The following is a 20,842-nucleotide window of genomic DNA, read 5'->3' as shown; positions in this document are numbered from 1 at the left end:
AACTCATTGTACCCGCTGGATCTTGATGTATTTATGTATTCATTCGATCGCGATCTCGTACCGTGTCAATTACAATTCTTTTGAGGAAACGTTCTGTTAATCAATGGCTTCCATTTTCCAATTGCCTCTAAATCCCCTCTTGAATTCTTTTAACACATTGTTGACCGGTCACAAGTTAACTCGTGTTTGCATTTGCGTTATCTATTTCAATTTATGAAACCCAGGGAGATATAAAAAAATTGTATTGTTATGCAAGAGATACGTAAAATATTTCAATTCATTATGTTGGTAAAATATAAAGAAAGTTTATTGAAGTTGAGTTAGATTGTTTTAATTTTAATTAGAGTCGCATCTGTCTAAAATTGCCGGTCAATGATGTCTTAAATTCTCGATGATTGAATGTTCGTGGACAATCTTTGACAAAGGGAACCTCGAGGGATCTCTGCGATTTCGATGGTAATCCCAGGGATCGAGGGGGGATCTCTGGAGAACGTCGACCACCAGGTGCATATCCGAGTCGAGTAATAATTCAGTCGACACGAGAGAAGTGATAACTCGCGAACGATAAATAATTCAGCGTATCTATCAATCGAGCCTTCAACGTCAGAGTGACCGCGGCGGAACACGTTACGGTTTTATTTCGGTGCCACTGATTGACGCGCACGTAGCCGCGACACGTTCGATCCGAGCGTGTCCTCTTCAGCAAATAGTCGATTGACATTTGGACCGAATAGAAATATCGAGAGAGGTCGTTGCAGGAATAACTGGAGAGATCGGAGCTCCGCGAAATCAGGTGGCGCATTTTATAATACTTTTAAAAAGTTTGTTTAATACCCATCGGATAGGAATGACGGAACGTAACTTCGCCAAATGGCGGCGTAATTTCTCACCGACCCCTCCGCTCAAATTAGAGAATTGTATTTGTCGAATCCCGAGGATGATTTATCCCGAACGATTTTCTACGAGTTCGAGGAGTATTAATTTCGACGCGGGCGTACCTATTCATTTCGAAGCGAACCGACTTCGTTCCCTTCGGATCATTCGTCCAGCTGTCTTTGAGCTCGTCCATTTATCTCGCCTATGCCGCTACAGTTACCAAAGTGCCGCCAAAAAATATTAACGTGCGTCAATTCCTCTTTCTACACCCTAATTTCATTTAAACGAAAAGAGTCGCGAATAAAGCTCCAACCATCGCAAACTTGCAACTGCGAAGCGTTGCAGGGGAACTGTAGAGTCACGGTAGAAATGTTTTAACCGTGAAACGTAATTACGAATTTCTCGTTGTAGTTAAGAGTTATCTGAATCAGAACTTGTGCAACGAAGATTAAGCGAGCAACGGCAGGAAGCAAGTTTTGTCTTTATTTTTCCTCGTAGACTCTTCTTGCGGATGTCCGAGCTGAGCAAAGGTAGCATTTGAAGTAAATCGTTAACGACGGTGAATCATAAGTATGTATCGCGGTAAAAAGAAGAAGGCGGTTGAATTAAAAATTCGAATTAGAGTAGAATGAACAATGCTGAAGGTGTGGCACAAGGCTAACTCTGCTTCATACTTCGTTTGCTAATGAGCGTTTACAATGTAGAAGTATAATCTTGAATCTTCAGCGTTGATGAGATGCAACTGCGAGTTGGAGTGGTTATTTATGGTGGAACGAGATTGCGCTGACTTGTGGTAGCCTGGTCGACTGAAGAAAAAATTATTGTGGAGGTGCGCGGATCAAGCTTTACAGTGGCAAAGTTTCATTTCTAAAATTTAAAACTTACTTTTTTAGATGTCCTTGCAATCTATTGATTATATACCATTTTATATACCCTCGTTGTTCTTCGGGAATTTTCGTATGTCGCGTTCTTTTAGGTGTCACGTATTCGATATTGCTATCTTGTTATGTCTCGCCGATACGATTATCAATGTTTAGTCTATTTGGCGTGCGACGGGATACAATTAATTAACAGAATTTTATTATTACGAACAGAGCGTATCGCTTCTACGCGAATTCATTTAATCAAGAGATTGGATCGCGCGTTCGAATTTATTTAATCCGAACATAGAGTTGAAAGGAACGGCGGAGAGGGGATGAAACGGGAGGATTTCGAATTGCCGAAGCGGTTAAATGGCCGCGTGCCGTTCGAATTGGTGGTCTGCGCGGTCGAGCGCGAGTTACCGTACGGCTCTCCATACGGCAAATCTCATAAAAGCACGCGCGGTCGCGGCACAACAAACATTTTCATACGTTCCCTGGGCTCCGACGAGTTCGCCGCGAACTTATCACGCGAAATTGGCGTAACGAGACCGCCCGTAACGTTCCATCTCTTCCTCGTAATTGGTAGCTCGCGGCCGTTCCCGCGGAAGCAGCACGCGCGCCAAGGTTTTTGAACTCGTGGCCAAAAGAATCTGCGTTGAATGCACGGGCAGGAGAGGGAGAAGGAAAGTTCGTTTATTACATGCCCCGGGACCAAGTCCCCTGAGAACATTTAGCCGGAATACAAAGTGTACGCCGTACGCAACTGCGCAGATGGAATAACAATACGGGAAGAGATTAAAGAACGTTCGGGAGAACGTACGAGTAATAAATGATGTAGAAAACACGATATTGAAGATGGGAAGGAGGGTGATATGAAAGTGACGATAAAAATATAAAATTCAAATAGCGCGATGCGCTTGGGATAGTCTCTGGATCTATTTTATTACTTGTAATGCGAAAATGTTATCCGACTTTTCTCATACTTATCTCCACGTTTTCTCATTTTTGTTCCATCTTGACGAGGAGTACACCATGTAACAATCGTCGCTCGCCGGAACCGTTGCTAAAAGAAAACCCGCTCTAACAAATGTATTATATATGTGAAAAGAGGAGGAGCGATCAAAGGTGTAGACAAGAGCGGGGCTATGAAGTCGGAGAGAAATAAAAATGGGAGATAAGAGGAAAACGCGACAAAGACGTCTGGCGACTTCCGTTCGCGGCGCTCGTGATCGGAAACCTTTTCGCTTCCGTTATTTTTTTAGAAAACAACTAAGTCGAACGCTGATCCTGCGTGACCTCGACTTTCCAAACCGACAGGAGATAACCGAACGAACGTGGAAAAATACAGGGGACAATGGCCTTTTGTGGTCTCGGAAGGATCCCGCGGAAATTTATTGGTTCGTCGGTGCGGGAATTATCGAGGAAGTTCGTATCCTTGCATGGCTTTGATGGCAACCCGACTCCGTGTTTTTGTTGCCAGATCTAAAGAAAACGTTTAATTTCCAACTGAAAGAGTGGTATCGTCGGGTCCCTCGCGATTCCGCCTGGCGAATATAATCTCGGCATCCCACTCTGCGTTTTTTTTCGCTCGTTTTTGTTTAACCGTCGAATTATTTGGACGTTTGTACGCAAATGAAACGTGGGGATGATCGATTTGGAGATTGAATGCAAAGAAGATGAGTCTCACACATTGTTAGAGATTAAAGGGTTAGTAATCCGTATCTCTTTCAAAAAATAAGGGCATCGTAGAAAAACGGAGAAGAGTCTAACTCTTCCCAATTTTTTTCCTCGTATTTCCTTTAAGATAACGCGCAGAAACAACGGAGAAAGGGGAGCCGAAACGTGGTGGACGAGGAGACACACCGGGATGAAAAATAATCACTCGATCGACTCGAATTAAAGGGAATACCACGATCGAACATCGATCTCACTTTGGTTACTACCCGTGGCCAGCCGGCGGTAATTAATCAGCCAGCGCGGTGCACACCGGTAATTAGAGGTACCGATCGACGGGCAATTAATACGCCTCTTAACCGCGATTGGCGATCGATCATCGAAATGTTATTCCCGCAGCTGGCCACGGGGGAAAGGGAAGAATACCAAGGATGTAACGGTATCGGATTAGCCGTGAATTAAGGTGGTAAAGACGCTGAGTACTCTTTGAACAATCGACCAAAGTATCACAGACCACCAAAACGAGCGAGTGTCCACCTCCTCGTGGTTACGACCGATCGTACTTCTGGAAACTTAGTTGCTTCTATACGCATTTGCAGAACGTCGCTCTAAAGCTGTGGATCAAGCAAGTCCTTGTCTAAGAAGTCGATCGACCGACTCCGTCGTAATTCATCGTTTTCCTACGCGATAAAATTATGGTACACCATGCTCGCGGCGTCTATTTCGCGATGGAGCATCAGTTTCTCGGAGAAACTCCAAGCAAAGTTAATCGCTTAGGAAAGCTCGAAGGTGCACTAAAGGCTAGAGATCGCGAGAATTTCGTAAAAGCTGCATCTGGACGATAATGCGACGCGATTTCGAAGCAAAACGAAGTACAACGAACTCAAAGTGCACAAATCCTCTCGACCAGCTGCCGATCGACGAGCCGGTGCTCTTCGATAATCGCACTCGACTGCGAGAGATCGTCCCCGTCGTCGTGACACCTGACGTTTTCCGGAGAGGCTGGCTCGTTACGTACCGCCATCGTCGCCACGCCTCGTGAAATAATTAATTTCAATCTTGGAATGGCCCACCGGGACGGACAGGGAAGCTCTTAAACTCGACTTCTCGCGAAGTTTAGTCGCAGTCGGAGCGCCACTTCCGGAACGGGGCCTCGAGCCGGAGACAGAAGCGAGAGGAAAAAGTTCCTTGGCCCGACGGACGGTTTCCGGACACGCTTCTGTCTTATCGTCTGTCTCTTTCTCTCTATCTCTCTGTTCTTCTCGTTCCACCTTTTTCCTCGGTTTTTCCGTTTCCCAGCGTCGCGGAAAATTCGATGGACACTCGCGAAATTATAGGGGAACGCGAGAGGAGCGTAATTGTCGGCGGGCGATGTTGCGACGTCCGCGCGCTAAGTGAATACTTAACGCGGCCGCTTTTACTGCGATTAATTCGGGTAAACTCATTTTTCGAGTTCCAACCGGAGAGACCGGGGGTGGGGAAAGTTTACGGTAGTTAACGAAGGGCAGTACTTTTCCCCGTCGCGCTTTGTTTCCAACTTTTAATGGCGCCCGCGTCCGTTCGACGACCGACAATTCCCGGGACCGATCGGACGATGATTTTGCCGAAAATTAACGATGGATTGCTATTTACTGCCGAGTAATAATCCGTCGTGCAGTCTATTGATTCTACGGGACGGGAGTTCCCGGTGGATTATTATTTGGCGATAAATAATAATGGCGGCTTCGCTCTTGATCGTCGAATGGGTACATCGAGATACGAGCATCAGTGATCGACGATGTACCAATAGATGAAACTATCGATTAAAATCCTTCTCTATCACTCAAAGACGTAGTTAGGACGATCAACCTAAGCTATCGGTAGCCAAAGATTGCCAGAAAAAGTAAACTACGCTCTTCGATGTCCGTGAGCTCAGCCTTCCTCTAATTTCGAGAGGCAATGAACTACGGGAAGCGGGCACAACAACTCGAACCGGGCCGATTTCGCAACGTCCCGTCGTGAAACAGTTGGCAGCGTCATCGCGTTCGACTCGAGCGCGTGCAACGGGTAAACGCGGAAAGGTCGGTCCGCAAATACCACCGACTCGGTGGAAAAGCGAAATCGAGGAGAGACGCACGGCCAGAAAGAGTAGGAGGTGGAAAAACGTTGCACGTGCTCGCCTCGGTAAAGCCAGTTGCACCGAAATGCCGCTAATTTGCAAACTCGGCGCTTCGAGTCCCGGTGCCAGGATTCTACCGGGTCGGTCGTGTCCTCTCCTACGTTCTTTTGTGTTCCCGAAACGTGACTCAACGGCGAGTTCATTAGCATCCGGCCACGCGCCCGTACGAGAAACTGCGCCGTCGCCAGAAACGCGGCTCCCAAACAACGACTGCCCAAAGATAATTCCATTACTATCGTTGTTCCTTCATTGTTATTCCCCGTCGTACGCGTTCGCTCGAGTCGTCTCCGAGGTTACCGATTACCGGATGCCTAGACGCAGTTTTCGATCTTTGCCCGTGTTTTCCTGCAATTTCCAACGATGTTACTCGCAAGGTGGTAACGAGGTGTGGACGCCACACTCTTCTCGTAAAGTTTCTTTACGCAAGCGATCTATTAACATCGTGAATGAGGTATTCAACACGTATGCTAGGATGATGAAATAGTAGTATCTCTATTAGAGAAATCGTTGTCTAGTTTTATTCAATTTCGTTATCATCAGCTCCCAGTGCTTTTAAGCATTTTATTTGTGATTTACTTTAATTGAAACATAAGGCAATTTAAATAAATAAAGGAAGAAACAAATTCACTTAAATGCCACTTTTATTCTCATTTTTGTTATATTTTGTAATTTTGAAGTGTGTGATATATCTTGAAACAATTTCTTTCATTATTGATTTGGACGTGAAAGAACGTCGAGTGGGATTCGACAAAGGAGATCCTGAGATAAAAACTACCGTCGAGTCACACTCGACGTAGGAGTGTGTAAAGAACAAAATATATGTAACGAAAAGGAGGAGTGCAAAGGGTTAAGAAACCTCAATTGGAAATTCATTATTTTCGCTAGTCCTAATCATTTAATCCTCATAAATCTCTCGATCGATAAGTTGGAGTAAGTTACTCGAGAATTAGCATTTTGAAGGGATTTCGCGTGCAGCGGGAGTCCGTGTTCCCGTCGCGTCGCACCGATTACGCATTTACAGGTAATTTACTGTTTAACGACGGGGTGGCGCGCATCGCCGTGCCTCGTCAAGGACGCGCGAGTGTGCGGAATTTAATTAACGATATCGTTACGGTTGCCCCCTTAACTCGAAAATTTCACGTCAACTATTCAACGGTCGGAGATCTCTCAGTTACCTGGCATCGAAAACCAACGGCCGGAACAATCTCCCCGTCGCGAGAGCGACGCGGGAACCGGTGATTAATAACGAATTCTGTGCACCCCCCCCCTCAACTCCCCCCTCCAGCATTTACATCTAAATTATAATAAAAGTGATGCCCTCGGAGATACCGATCGAAATTAACGTCCCGACGAGACGGACTCGACCGCGGGCCCCTTTGACTCGCGAACCTCGGTGGTTCCATTAATTTGAAAAGCTGCCCCGTAGATCCATCCACTTCGAGTGCACCCTTTCGAGCATCCTTCGCGTAAAGTTCGCCCGGGAATTGTCTGCTCGTTAGGCTCGTCACGGATACCTGGACTGCTTCGAGCAAAACGCACTCTTCTCCCCTTTCCTTAATTTATGATTTCCGAACGGGAACGAAAAACGAGCGAGGTCGTCGAGCACGGAGTGTACGTCGCATACCGCGTGTATACTTCTCGAAACTTTTCAAATTCATATACATGTATATAATTCAATAGTCTCCTTAAATGCACAAGTTTCTCTACGATAAATGGACAGTAAGATGCTCCGGGATCGGATATTTCGATGAGACAATGCTAATGCAACGATCAAACTTTTTTTTATTATAACCGTTTTCGTTGTAAAAACGAATTTCGTTTACCATCATATTCCTGACATTTTTCTGATTAAAATGAGACCAAACACGACGTAATTCGCAACATATTTACTAAAAATTGTCTCACCGAAATAATCCCGGTGTTGGTCGCCATTTTCGCCTGTCGATCCGTTCTCTTCTTCGTTCGCTGTCCTTATCTACACTCGAAGTTTGTTGGCAAAACATTAGAAGATACAATAACGACTGAAGGAGGCATGCAAAATCGGAGACCCAAAACATTGCACTCGAGGTTTTTATGTGTTTAGTAAACACCGTTTGGTAAACACTGTAAACACACAAAGAGAAAGAGGTCCGAGCAAAAAGAAAACACTCGACAGAAGCGTATCAATCAGTGAAGATCATATTACACCGTTGGTCGGGGCTACTCAGGCAAAACTACAGGCAAAAGAAATATGAATGGGCTAGCAGCGGGGGGTTGGTATCTGAGAGACATACAATATAATTTAGGCATTAACCCTTTGCACTCCAAGCAATTTGGCTATATGCAAGTATTAGTATTTAAGATTTCTTTAACAAATGAATGTTGATCAACTTTTGATTACTTTTCGGTCCCCCTAATATATTGACTAACTATAACTAATTGAATTTAGAAACGCCTTCAAGTTCCCGGACAGAATAGGTGGCCTTAGGAGTGCAAAGGGTTAAAATAGTGCAATTTGTACTGGGATTAACCTACTATATTAACGTACACGCAAATTTTTAAAGATTCAACGACTTTCGGAGGATACCTGAACGAGAAATAGTTGCTGAATGCCTGGTGCATCCAAAAGTGCCACGAGCTCGAAGTTCATTAGCACCGCTACGCGCCAATGGCCAGATCCGTGGCACGCTGGCGCCGAAGAAAGAGACGATGCAGAATTCGGGGAGTATGAAAGAACTCACTACGCAGCTAACGCGTGACTGCCTCGACGAGAATTCGCGGTCATCGGATTTTTTCGCGAAGGGATCATGCGTCGGCTACTCTCTGTTTCTTCGATCGCTTTCGCCCATTTTGCATGAAACGATAGTAGATCGACGAAGGAGATGCTGATCCGCGTTTTGTGCAAAATTGAGGAAGGTTGGAGAAAAATAAATAAAAAAGAAAATATCATTTTTAGATTCGGGACTCAAGTCTTCGCTGACATAGTTCGTTTGACACAGAAGGAGAGTAATTAATACGAGTCTTCGTTTTTTCTTTTTCCAGGTGGAGGAATGCGAGACTTCGGAGGATTCGCCAGCCAAGGTACGGAACAACTGCTCTCAACAAATCGTTTATCTAATTTCATTGTTATGCATTCGATAAGCGCATCGAAGCAAACATGTTTGAATGATTCGCTTAGGCTGGTATCGGAATATATTCATTCCTTCCTATATCCCAGGTAAATCGATAAAGGGGTCAGAATTTCACGATTATCGTTTCTCGTCCACCTTCGAGAGGTTCGACGATTCCTTTCCATCGATCGAGTACCGATTCCATCTCCTGGGAGGTCCCTAAAATTCGCCCGTGTAAAAGTATCTCCCGCAACGACCCACTTTTTCCCGTTGATGCGTCGAAATGCGGTGCATCCGCACCACGGGAATGCAACGCCGCCCCCACCCCTTTCCTCATCCGCTCTGCGTACTTTCCTCTTCCGCAATATCGCCGTCCGACCGATTTATATTAAATATCCGACTGTGCTCGATCTCCACGCGGAGCCAGTGCACGTTCGGGGCCGAGCTGCGAATGCAATTACAAACCCGTCGACGTCGAAACTGGGCCAACCCCTTGCAAGCTTTGCTCTCCCCGAGGGGTCGCGGGGGCGGAGGTTAACCAAGGAAAGGAGTCCCTGGAGGATGGAGGCGTTGGGCGCGAAGGTGGCCAGGCACTTCTGCGGTAACGAAGGTGTGGGATGGAAGAGTGGTTAGGAAAAATTCGCGCCTGGGTGAATGAATAAAAATCGGTAACGTCTTTTCAAGAATTGTTTACTTTTTTCATTACACGAACCGAGCCGCGAGGTTTCCTGGTCCTCTTCGTTAAATTACGAAAGTATTTCAACAACCAAAGCTTATATTTTCCTTAAATTAAGTGAATCATGAAAGCCTCGAAACAACGCTTATTTCCCAACCGAATAGACACTACCTTCGAAGTCAGTTGTTACCTCAACCGATTATCGAGCGTTCCTGATTTCGCAGACGGTTTCGAGAGGTTTAATCCGAGACGGCGTTTACGCGGCACTGAACAGGTCGGGATGATCAGATGCGATGGAGGCGTGAAAACAAGCATCGAAACGGGTTATCGTTGTTAGACGCTTTGTATCTCGGCCGATATTGGGGAGTGCATCCTCGCGACGGAAACCAGGGCTCGGGGATGTTCTTACTCCTTCCACCGACCCCCCGGGGGCTTCAATTACTGCAGGGAACGACACGACAACCCCGACCTCGCCTCTTCCCGCGACTAGCGGCCCTGACGTAAAGTATGACGCGCGGAGTAATTTTAATTACGCGATGCAGCAGGCCTGAATTGTTGCTACCGGGAGCTTCAGACATATTGGACTAATTCACGTCATTCGGGCGACACTTATTAAACCCGGGAATGCCGTCAGCCTTAATCCTCGCAGAATGCAAGATGAGCTGCGCCGGAAAGGGTTCCCGGGGAAAGAGCAGGAGGGTTAGGAACGGGGAAGAGGGAAAGGGTGAGAGGACGTGATAATGTCTGAGGCGAGTCGTACTTTGAGAGTCGCGGGGAAGTTTCCTCGGAGTCCTTCAGTTCTTCCTGTGTCTACTTTCGAGTAAGGGAACAGGTAGTTTCGTTCCGTGGGAAAAGGTTCCTTGATGTCGTTCTAGCTGATTCTTCGACATTTTTTTTTCAGACTGGTACTCATCTCCTCAAAGCACCGCCAAGACTGTCTCGGTACACGCGAGAGGCACGTGCCTCTTTGCAGGGATTTAGTATTTTAATCTACGAATATCGACATCCAACACGGCACAGAGTCATTCCCACCGTTAGAAATCCTTGTTGTAGGTATACAAAAATCTCGATTTCTAGCAGACTGATCCAATTTCTTGTCCCGAAAGGAAGGCACCACCGTGCACCTTTCCACGATTCAGCGATGATCCAGCGATTGGCGAGCGTGGCGGCGCGTAACGATCGAAAGTCCATCGATGGGAAAAAGAACGGCCGAGCCCCCGTAATAACCGGTCCGCTTTGGGCCACGGTAACGAAGGCGAAACAAAACGCTGCACGACATAATCGACGAATAATAATCGGCGCGTACGTCGTTATCGGGCGAGGATAACGAGCGCTATCGTTAAGTTTTAATGAGCGCTAGCCCTAAATTAATATAACGATCCCCACTCGCGGACCGTGACGGCCCTGGATCCGAAGTCCCGTGACGTGACACGCTGACCGCACCGCACCGTCACAATATTACCTTTCGCCGCGTTTCCATTAATGCCCGGCAATCGTCGCAATTGCCTGTGAGTCATTAATTAATCACCGCGTCGCTGGACCACCGTGACTCGCTGGTTCGCCTGTTTACACCTGTTTCGAGGCTCAATCTTGGTTTCGATTCATTCATCCCCCTCGAATCGGTACCTTGACATTGTTTAGTGTAAAGAACACCCTTACGAGATATTCCTTTGCAGGAATATGTTTGAACTCCTTGAGACTAGATGCGTTAGCTTAGCCTTAACCGTTTCAAACCGGGCGTCCACAATGGAGGACACAGAATTTAAAGATTACCGACTCTATCATTTAGGGCGAATGTCCTTATTTGTGCACGTGAAGAAAGACCAGTTTTCCTTGAACACTACACTATTAGGATTTCATTTTTAGTTTTTCCATACTACGATAATTTTAGTCTAAATTAACTCTAAAAATTAAATTACATTACTACGCGAAAAAAAATAATTCAGGTCTGAAAGATATAATATTTTATTTAAAATTTTCCATTCTACCTACCGTTACATCTGTGTACTCCAATCGCTTTGCATTTCATCTAAACGTTCTCGGGTAATCCTATCCTGTTCTCTGTCTCCCCAGCAACCTTTGAAAAATTCCCTCGGAGAAAATGTGCGAGCCATCGATGTCAATTAGCCAAACGAGCCTCGTGCGTCGATCGAAGTTACAGGCCTAGGTAATTAGCGATTAATCGAAGAATCGTCCCTTAGAGTGTCCGAGTGGCTCGACCAGGATGCTTCTTCGTCAGCGGGCCCGCTAATTGGCTGTAATTAGCGCGCGGGCCACTCGATTCCTCTGGGTTATTGCCGGTTCCCGCGAACGCACGAGCGTCGACGGACCGATCGAATCGGATTCACTGGAAAGAAACGAATAATTGGATTCCTGTCGAAACCACAAACACGCGCAATCCCCCACGCTGTCGGTCGTCAGGGTTTTGTACTCCAAAGACTCTTCCTCTTTTTCGAAAATTTCGTCAGCGTCTGCTCGCTTTAGATATGGCAATGCCCCGGATGTAGATCGAATTTTCTCGGATTCGCGATAAAAAATCCCACCGTTTGCGTTTAAAGAAATGTTATTCGGTACCACTTTGGTTAAAAACGATTCTCCCTTTGGTGAGAAAAAAAGTAGGATTTCGTAATCGCGATGTTGCCAACTGGGAACGGGCATCTCGAAACGCTTCCTCGAGGTTAGGCTCGCAAGTCTGCGCTAACATCAGCCTTCAGACGCCGTTTCCGGAGGGAAGGCACCGACTTCCCTTCTTGTATGCTCGATCTTGCCCCCCTTTTCCTGTATACATGCATGGGTAAGTCCTGCGGCACCGGTCTGCGCCAGACTCTCTCGTGTTTTCTAACCTCGTGTAGACGTCACGCGCAGTTTCTTGGCGATTCGTTTCGAACAATGACTCTATTTAGGCGATTTACCGATTCTCCGACGATAAAAAGTTATTCGAAGTTCCTCGTCGAAGCCTCGACTATCGCCATTCATCGGATGGTGTAGGCGTGGTGTCTAGAGTCCATTGCATCTTTGGAGGGATTGCAACGAGGGATCTAGGGATTGCAACGTGTCCATTCTATAGAAATATGGAAATATAGTATCTCTGTTTCTTTAGTTTTGAGAGGTGAAGACTCTAGAATGTTACCCGTACCAGGATTCTAGGTATCGTGGTTCTTTTATCCATTCATCATTAGTAGATAGCACACGACTCTTCTACGTGTATATTTGCCTTTTCAGATATATCTCAACGGTGAAGTATAAAATGAATGTATTTTTACGTCGTGGACTAAGTGCAGAATGTGATTCGAGCTTCTCTCGACGATGAATGTTTGATGCCTGAAAAGGTAGAACGAAGTTGCCATTTCTACTCGAGGATGCGTTGCGCAAATATGAAACGAGGGTCGGTAGATCTAGGCTATCGCTACAATTATGAAATCGAAGACGAAGACGGTATTGGCAATGCAAATTTATCTTTGTGTAAAATTATCGTTTAGTAAAAATCAAAACCCACTCATTAGAATCGCTAGAAACGTGATTCGAGGAATTCCAATCTTCGTCCGATGACTTCAAAAGGCGATTACTTCATCGTGTTTAGCTACGAGCACTGGTTCGTTTCGAATTTCTCGTGAAGCAAATGTAACTGGCGTTTCGTAGTAACAGGAGGTCGTAAAGTTTAAGTTAAGCGAACAAAATTAATTTCAGGTTTAGTATTCGCGTCGACCAATTTCGTAATTCGTTATACCGAAGTGGCCCAGTAAACTAACTCTCGGAACGTTTATTAAAAACTAAACTATGCTCGTTTGCGTTACAATTACCCACATGGTTTAAAATTTTCAAGAGAACGATATGAAAGTACCCTCGAGTGTTTAGCATGCGTACCCTCAAACGGCGCTTCGACGCAGTCTCATGATTCATGGAAAGAGTCGCGACGTTGAATTGGTTGACATAACCGCAGCGTAACGCATGGTAATGCATCATAATGTATAATAATGCGTCGCGCAGAGGGAGAGTAATGCATGAAAATGGTCCCCACCAGCGAGTGCTTTTCTTTATTTCATCGCCGCCATTAAACGCGCTGTGATTTCCTGCTGGCACCGGTGCCGTGGCGTAATCTAATTTCGTGGGCTACTGGTGCAATTATTGCTAGCGCGGGAAGGTTCCGACGAACCGCGCGATACGTTGGCCTAATGGCCCTTATTAGAACCGTGCGAAATACATCTATGCGTGTCGCGTGATTAATTGGAATCTACCCCATAAAATAACGATTCATCCGTAATGCGCGCGAAAAATTCTAATAACCGCGAAAAGTGGTCGAGAGCTTGGGTTTCGTTTGCAATACGCGAAAAGTTTCCGTAAAATATGGTAATTAGAGTCGACGAGATTTCAGCTGGGAGCAGCAACGAGAGAGGGCTTTGAGCTTTCCCTGGCCGCGACGACAAATACCTTAGAATAATTTAAACGTCCACTGGACAGAGACCAAACGTTTAAACTGCGTCTGTGTGGCGATCAAATACCCCACGGAAGTACAATATTGAGCTTGCCGACCGTACAATTGTGACTTCTAATTTCTATCGATCCACTTCGCGTTCCAAGTTCAAAACGCGTTTCTTGTGAATCATTTTGAGGAAATCGATACGGTTCTTTACAAGAACATTACGATTTGTCCAACTTTTCAATTTATTTTATGATGTTTGAATATAATGATTTTTGTTCTGTTTTATGAAAATGTGATAGACAAGAGTTTGTAGTATTCGGAACACGTGATGGCGTTTTTCCGAACTTTCGATCTTTAGTTTAGGGAGTAGGAGAACGTGTTCACGAACGTGTTCAATTGCCGCACAGTGAAATTATAACCATTGTAATCAAGTATGATCTGAACATCAAATGTAACATGTAAACGCACACAATTCTTCACAGTGTATGACAAGAATACGCACACTCGCGTGGCAACTCGTACACGTATTTTCCTTACTGTACGATGATTCATGGCACAGTACAACCCCTCCCTGTCCCATCTTCAGGGTAAAAGCGAATGGAGCTGTACCAAATCTGAAAAGAAATGGAAGAATAAATCCCAAAACGTTGTGAAAATATTGAAAAAGCACGGACTTTCCCGTTCGTAAGGTGTCAATGCTTGACTCCGAGAAGTGAGTTTCGCACCGTCTTAGTCTATTAGTTCCTTAGGACTAAGAATCTATTTCCACTTGAGTTTCGCATACCTAAAGCTTTGACAAATCCTGAAATTGGTGTTCCACGTGCTGAATAAGAGAATAACATTGATGGCACATGGATCTTACGCGACCCGAATTCGGCGATGATTTATTGTACTTGTTGCCATCGACGCGATGCTTTCTCGTTTGTAAATTCTAAGAACCCCTATAGTAGCAGCATGTTTAGAGCGTCCTGTACAGTATTTACGTCCGACATACCCGGAAATTCGAGCACACCGAATATACACGGTGAAAACCTTTACGAATTCCTCTGTGCACGAATCGCGAGAGAATTCGCAGTGGAGCGGACGTACTGTAGAGAAAATTAATGTGGTACAGTATCGAGGGATCATTCGGTTGTCCTCCACGAGTGAACTCGAGCGATTCTCTTTAGCTCGAGGCTCCGAATTCTATGATGGTGACCATGAATTGTATGATAATCAAATCAGCGTACAGAACGGTCGAAATCTCTGTGAAAGTAAGAAACTTAACCGATGAATTCACTGTGCGCCCTTGCGAAACGCTGATTTCAACCTTCTTCGAGATAGATTAGCGTCTGCGAACATATTCTCTGACAAGATGACCAAATTGATTTTATAAAGGAATGTGATAAATTCGTCTCGAGCTAGAAACTTCCACGTAACAGAAAACAGTTTCTTTTAATGCGTGAATTTCTTATTCTTATTCGTTTTCTAATTGAAACTAATCGCACAAAATAAATTGAAAAGTTGGGTAGATAAGAAACCGATGGTTCGCACGTCGTCGGAGCCATTTTACCCAAATTGGCCTCGTCCGCCGACAACGCGAGTTTTCGCGACCCGCGAGAATAGAATCGGCATCGACACCGTCGCGCAGTAAGTTCTATTAATATGTCAGAAACGTACGCTATAAATTCTATCCGAACCCACCCTCGGTGGCAGCCTTGAGAGGCAAGGACAATCGATCTGCCAGCTCGTGCGCAAACCACGAGGCACGTGTACGCTCGTTGAACGTGTCGTCCCGCGAATCTTTTTGAAATATTCACCTTCGAGTCCAGCGGCGATATCCAATCGACTCCGTCTAATTTTTCCCACGCGGTGTCCTCTGTTCCAGTTCTTTTTTTGCGAGCCGGCTGAGGAGATTGGAGAATTGAATTTTTACAAGCATCGACGTTGATTCTCGCTCGGATTAAACGCCAAACGGGCAATGGCGGCCGAGGTGTCGAGAATTTCATCGAACGTCGACGTCGATTCGCTCGAAAAATTGTAGCCAATATAACGAAATTCTATAACAGGTTAAAATTTGCAGAGAGTTCGTATGTAATTCTCGAAGAATACGAGTCGTCGGCAACTTAAGGTTGGGTTAAACATAGCGATCTGAAACGTTTGCCCTGGCTCTAAATGGCCAAAGTCTACTAGCACCATCTTCCCTCCGCATTCATCAACGACATTGTTGTCGACGGTACCATTTGCAACTAGATTTGTTAAGGACACACGGCTTGTTCTTGCGAAAGTTGCTCGGCGTTTGCCAGCCGTACCAAAACCCTTGAAAACGTCCAATTACCAAGAGCGTTAGAATGTTTCATTTACATTCTCCTTACTACTATAGAATTTTAGTTGCATCAAAAGTTCCCAAAGCGAATGACTTTTACTTAACTCCAATTTCATTTTTTAAATTCCATCGTAATTGTAATCGCGCAAGTAACGTATCAAAATGTGTTTGATCTCCGATGTTTCCTCTGTAGCGCAACCGCGCGTGCGCAGGAGATCAGGAGGACACGCGTGCCTGCACGCATTGCGCGCGAAACTGCTGGCGAAACGGGGCCTATTTATAGCGGGTGCACCGGCGTAGGAGCGGGGCTTCAATTAGCGAGAGTAACCGCAATTTGCTCTTAGTAGCTGAGCAGAGACCGTTGCTCAACGATAGCCCCCGATCACGGGCAATTTGTTGATGAATTTTCGTATAATGGGCCGCCATTAATTACATAATGCCACGCTCCGACTGGAAAAGTTAACGGTGGACCTTGTTGCGAGACAGTTTTCGTTCGCCACGCTAAACGGCGAACCGTTTAATTACCTTTCCACCATTGCCAATAATGACAACGTTTGGACTGGCGTACGGTGGGCATTACAATGATTAAAATTGATTCCGAACGGGCCAAGCCGACTGCTCAAAGGCTCTTATCAATTTTAACAAGCACAAGGGAGCACAAACGTCTCTCTTGGGAGGCGGTCGCATGGTTTTATAGCTTGGCGACTCATGATACAATTTCGACAATTTCTAACTGTCTAGACGCGATATTCCACTTCGAGACGACTATGTTAATTAATATCACTGTAGGTTACAATAGCTTCTAGCAAATGGAATATTTTAATTCTCATCGTTTTCTCAGTCGAGAAAAACAGGAATTCTCTTCCACGGTGTTAGAAATATCGTAAAGTAGACCGAGGCAACCGACGCGATGTTTTCCAAACGAAGCTTCCAGTTCGAAGCTTTGCTTCGCGCTTTTGAAGTCAGACGTACGAGCTATCGTCAACCTATCGAAACGTCCACGTTTTTTTCTGCTTCCTGTTCGTGAATTTCGCGACAGAGCGCGATCAGGTAGGCCATCGCCGAATGGAAACCGATACTATGACCGGAATATTGAAGATCGGAAGGGTCGGTCCCCGCGGCGGACTTTGCCTTGCTAATTTCAATTCGATCTGCATTTCTTTGAACGAGTCGCGCCCCCAAAGCCCGCCAAAATCGACCGTTGCGCTTTGACTACCAGAAAACTTCCCTTCATCCACGGAATACGGAAACGAACGCGAAACTTTGTTCTCCCCCATCGAGATTCTGTCAGAAACATATTCGTTTCGTCTTCGTTCCGTTATCCCTCTGAGAAATTTATGAAACTTGGCACTCTCTCGTCAATTTGATCATCGCGTTCCTTGGACACATAAAACTCCGGTGCTTTGACTTTAACACACTTCGTGCTAAAAGTCGTTATCCATTTTCCGATTTGCAATTCCTATAGTACTGCGCGACACCTGGCACCTTTGCTGCTCGCTAAACGTTTACAGTTTCCGCTTTAAATTAGGGCTTTCGTAACTCCTACGCGTATCTATGATCGCTCTATTTGTAGGTCGTCGTGATCTTCGCAGGCGATTTATGTGGTCGTTCGTGAAACAGCCGCTCGCCAGTCACCGACGATCGAAATTAATTTCATCTCCGGAGGGGGTGTGATGGCGCCAGGAAACAGATAGAGAGACCAGAAGCTGATAGCGGACAGTGCCAGGACGTACTAGGCAGAACGACGCTCCGCCGTCTGCCTTTTCGCCGGACGCTCGCTCTCTCGCTGTTGACCTCGCCATCTGTCCCTTCTCGTTCCTCGCTCCCCTGCCCCCCTTATGGATCTGTACTCCTCGAGCGATGCATCGAGTCAAACCGAGTCGCGACACGGGCTAATGAATTGAGTGCTTGAGTGGCGTTCTAACGATGAAATCACGAGAAACATAACAACATCCTCCGTGGCCCGTAAGTGACAATGATTTGCCTCGTGACTGGCTTCTTGGACCGTTGCGTCGTCTCTTCTAACTCGGCATCTTGCTCCGTGTGGCCGTCCAGGGCACGTGACCGCCTCCATCGTACAAATTGGCTTTGGAGAGCGCCAGAATTTTCCGTCAGCATCGCCGCTCCTCGCGCGACGAAAGCGCGCCTTTGAGGTCCCTGAAATCTGAGTTTATTGAAAAAACGACTCGTATTTTTCGGATACTCTATTATATTCGAGTCGTCGCCAACTCGAACGCGGAGCTATAACGCGGATTCGCTTCCTCGGTGTTTGGTGTGTTTGCCTGTTGGTCGCCTCGGGTTCCCGAGCGTTCGTTTCGTCGAAAGGGACATTGCCACGAAAAACAAACGACGTCGCGTGTTACACGAGAGATAGGTGACTCGAGCAGGCCGGGTGTCTCCGTTTCCTCGTCATCCACCCTGGTCTCCGTCTTTTTCCCGCCCCGACTCTGGATTTATGTCGACGCCTCGCCCAGGCGGTCCTCCGCTAATAAATATGCCGAGCTTTTATTGCGAGGAGGACCTTCGCGCGGAGAGGAAACGAGCGAGCGGGACGAGGAGACGTGGAGGTAACAGCGACAAGTGTGCACGCATTAACGGGTGCGTGACTCCGGCGACACGCGATAAATGCAAATTTCGGGGGAGCCATCCGTGAAAATGGTACCACGTGGCGGCGACTGGTGCAGTCGCGGAAAGGGAATCGGCCGGTCCTCGGAACGCCCGCGTCCGCAGAGGAAACGATTGATCTTTCCCCGCGTATTAAAATACGACAGCTCGGCGCATTGTGCCCTAATTCTTGTCCCGCTCGACCTCATTAAACAACACGGATGTTTCGTGACGCTGCCGGCACACGCAACTGAGCCCTCGATGCCCCGTGTCTGGCCGAAAGTGGAACGATGGAGTGCTTGTCCGACGGTTTTGCCAGCCGTCTCCCGATCGGAGAATTGATTCTTTCCTGATTTTCTTCGGAGGAAGTGGTTCGTTGTATGCCACGCGTAGGCTTCGCTTGAACCGTGTTCGTACCTCGCACGCAAAACTAACCTTGCGCGAATAGTTGAATATATACAGTTATCGTGACTATATCGAGGCAGGAGGATTCCAAGCATAGCCTATACAAGTCGAAGATGTCGAAGTGGCGTCTTCCAGCCAATGCCAAAGGAAATGCGTAGGTGTTATATATAATATATACAACCTGAACTCTCGGATCTTGTTGCAACGAGTATTCTGCAAACAGAGTTGAATGCAGGTCTTCCATGAGTTTCGTTCAACGTTCCTCGAAGAATATTCTTATCCGTGGATCTGCATTCATTATTTATCGATGGCTTTGCATAATAGAAGAGAAGTAGTTGTCCAGAGTGACATTTGGGCGGCCATGATTACTCATCCGAAACGAATCTGGTTCAGCCCACCGGGTTAAAACGGACCATCTTCGGCTGCAATATGCGCGTGGGTTGGGAGCCGTTCGGTACGTCCGACAGCGAAGGTTACTTTCCCCCCGCACAGATTGTATAAAATTCATGCAAATTTCATGCCCGTTGCACCAAAGTGTACAGCGAGTTGTTCGAATCGAATGTTTCGGTTTCATGTACACGGTGTCTGCGGAGAAATTTCGTACGATGCGATTGTTACACAGTGGTCGTCATCCTTTCGTAGAATTTCACAGCGTGGGATGAACTTTCTTTCTGAATCTTAATTTATCAAGGGAATGTCGAGGCCCTTTGTGTTCTATATAGGAAAACGATAACGAAGAGCTTTTTTATGTTCCCTGGATGCTCCCATTACTTACTAATCGTATCGTGTCGCACTTATCCGTAGACACTCTGTATGTTTCGATCGCACAACGTCCTTGCGTAAGGGATCAACGCTCGTGGGCAACGCTTACCGTTGTGGGCGCTCGTTACGCCCTCGGTGACAAATTAATGACGACGAGGAGTATCTGCAATAGACAGGAAGCATAATTAAGAGATACCCGATTGCTTCCTACCGCAATTACCGCACCTCTGCAATCCCTGTTTCTTTAGAGAACTCGAAATAATGTCAGGGGTTACATGTCCATCCAACTACAATCTACATTATACATTTAATTATTGTCGGCAATGTTTGTAAAACTCCACTGTACGAACCTACGAGGTTTCATCAAATTCGAAGGGATTCCTTTGTCGTTCTTCCCTTCAAGGGCGGAATAATATACCCCACGGACTCGGGAGTTGTCTCGAAAGTAAGATCCTCCAAGACGCAGCACCTAACGCAACAGAAATCGCTTTTCCGTTTCGTCGAACAATTAAACGTCCCCGAGAAATCGTACGCGAACTCGATGTCTCTATCGGAGGAACACGGTGTTGCGAAACAATTCGCGACGATGTCAAACGCTACGAGACTGGATGGAAATCCAACAAAGGATGAGGAGAATAGCGATGAGAATAGCGCTTTAATCGCTTTACGGCGTCGAACTATTTCTAGTCTGTGTTTGGCCTGTGCCGTGTAACGAGTTTTGCCCTGATCGCGCCTTTTATGCTTCTGTCGCAGAGAATGGAAAAGCAAGACGTAGGGAGCGAACTTCAAACTCTGATGAATCGAAAGAAGAGGGATAGAGTGAGAATCGAAGGTGGGAAATGAAGATTAAAGGAGGTACACTGTTGTCGAGGAAACTAGATTTGTTCGGATGATCCGAGTTAACTGCCTCACCCAGTATACAGGAGATCTCTGCGTGTAGGTTGTCGGGACACGCGACAAATGTCGTGCGCGCCGATTACGATGCCACGAAATGTCAACGTGAGACGTGG

At 46.2% G+C, this 20,842-nt stretch overlaps 1 protein-coding gene across 1 annotated transcript in view; it reads left to right on the top strand.

Annotated features, from left to right (window-relative positions):
* Positions 1-20,842, top strand: part of LOC128872229 (3-phosphoinositide-dependent protein kinase 1) — a 451,269-nt gene that overhangs the window by 145,030 nt on the left and 285,397 nt on the right. Inside the window, exon 4 of the mRNA XM_054114690.1 lies at positions 8,593-8,631. Coding sequence (XP_053970665.1) covers positions 8,593-8,631 — 39 coding nt within the window. The remainder of the gene's footprint in view (positions 1-8,592; positions 8,632-20,842) is intronic.

This window comes from Hylaeus volcanicus, chromosome 2 (assembly GCF_026283585.1).
Source record: "Hylaeus volcanicus isolate JK05 chromosome 2, UHH_iyHylVolc1.0_haploid, whole genome shotgun sequence".
In the NCBI taxonomy this organism is placed as follows: domain Eukaryota; kingdom Metazoa; phylum Arthropoda; class Insecta; order Hymenoptera; family Colletidae; genus Hylaeus; species Hylaeus volcanicus.
The sequence above is the reverse complement of the archived record's forward strand: the minus strand, read 5'-3'. Positions and strand labels throughout refer to the sequence as shown.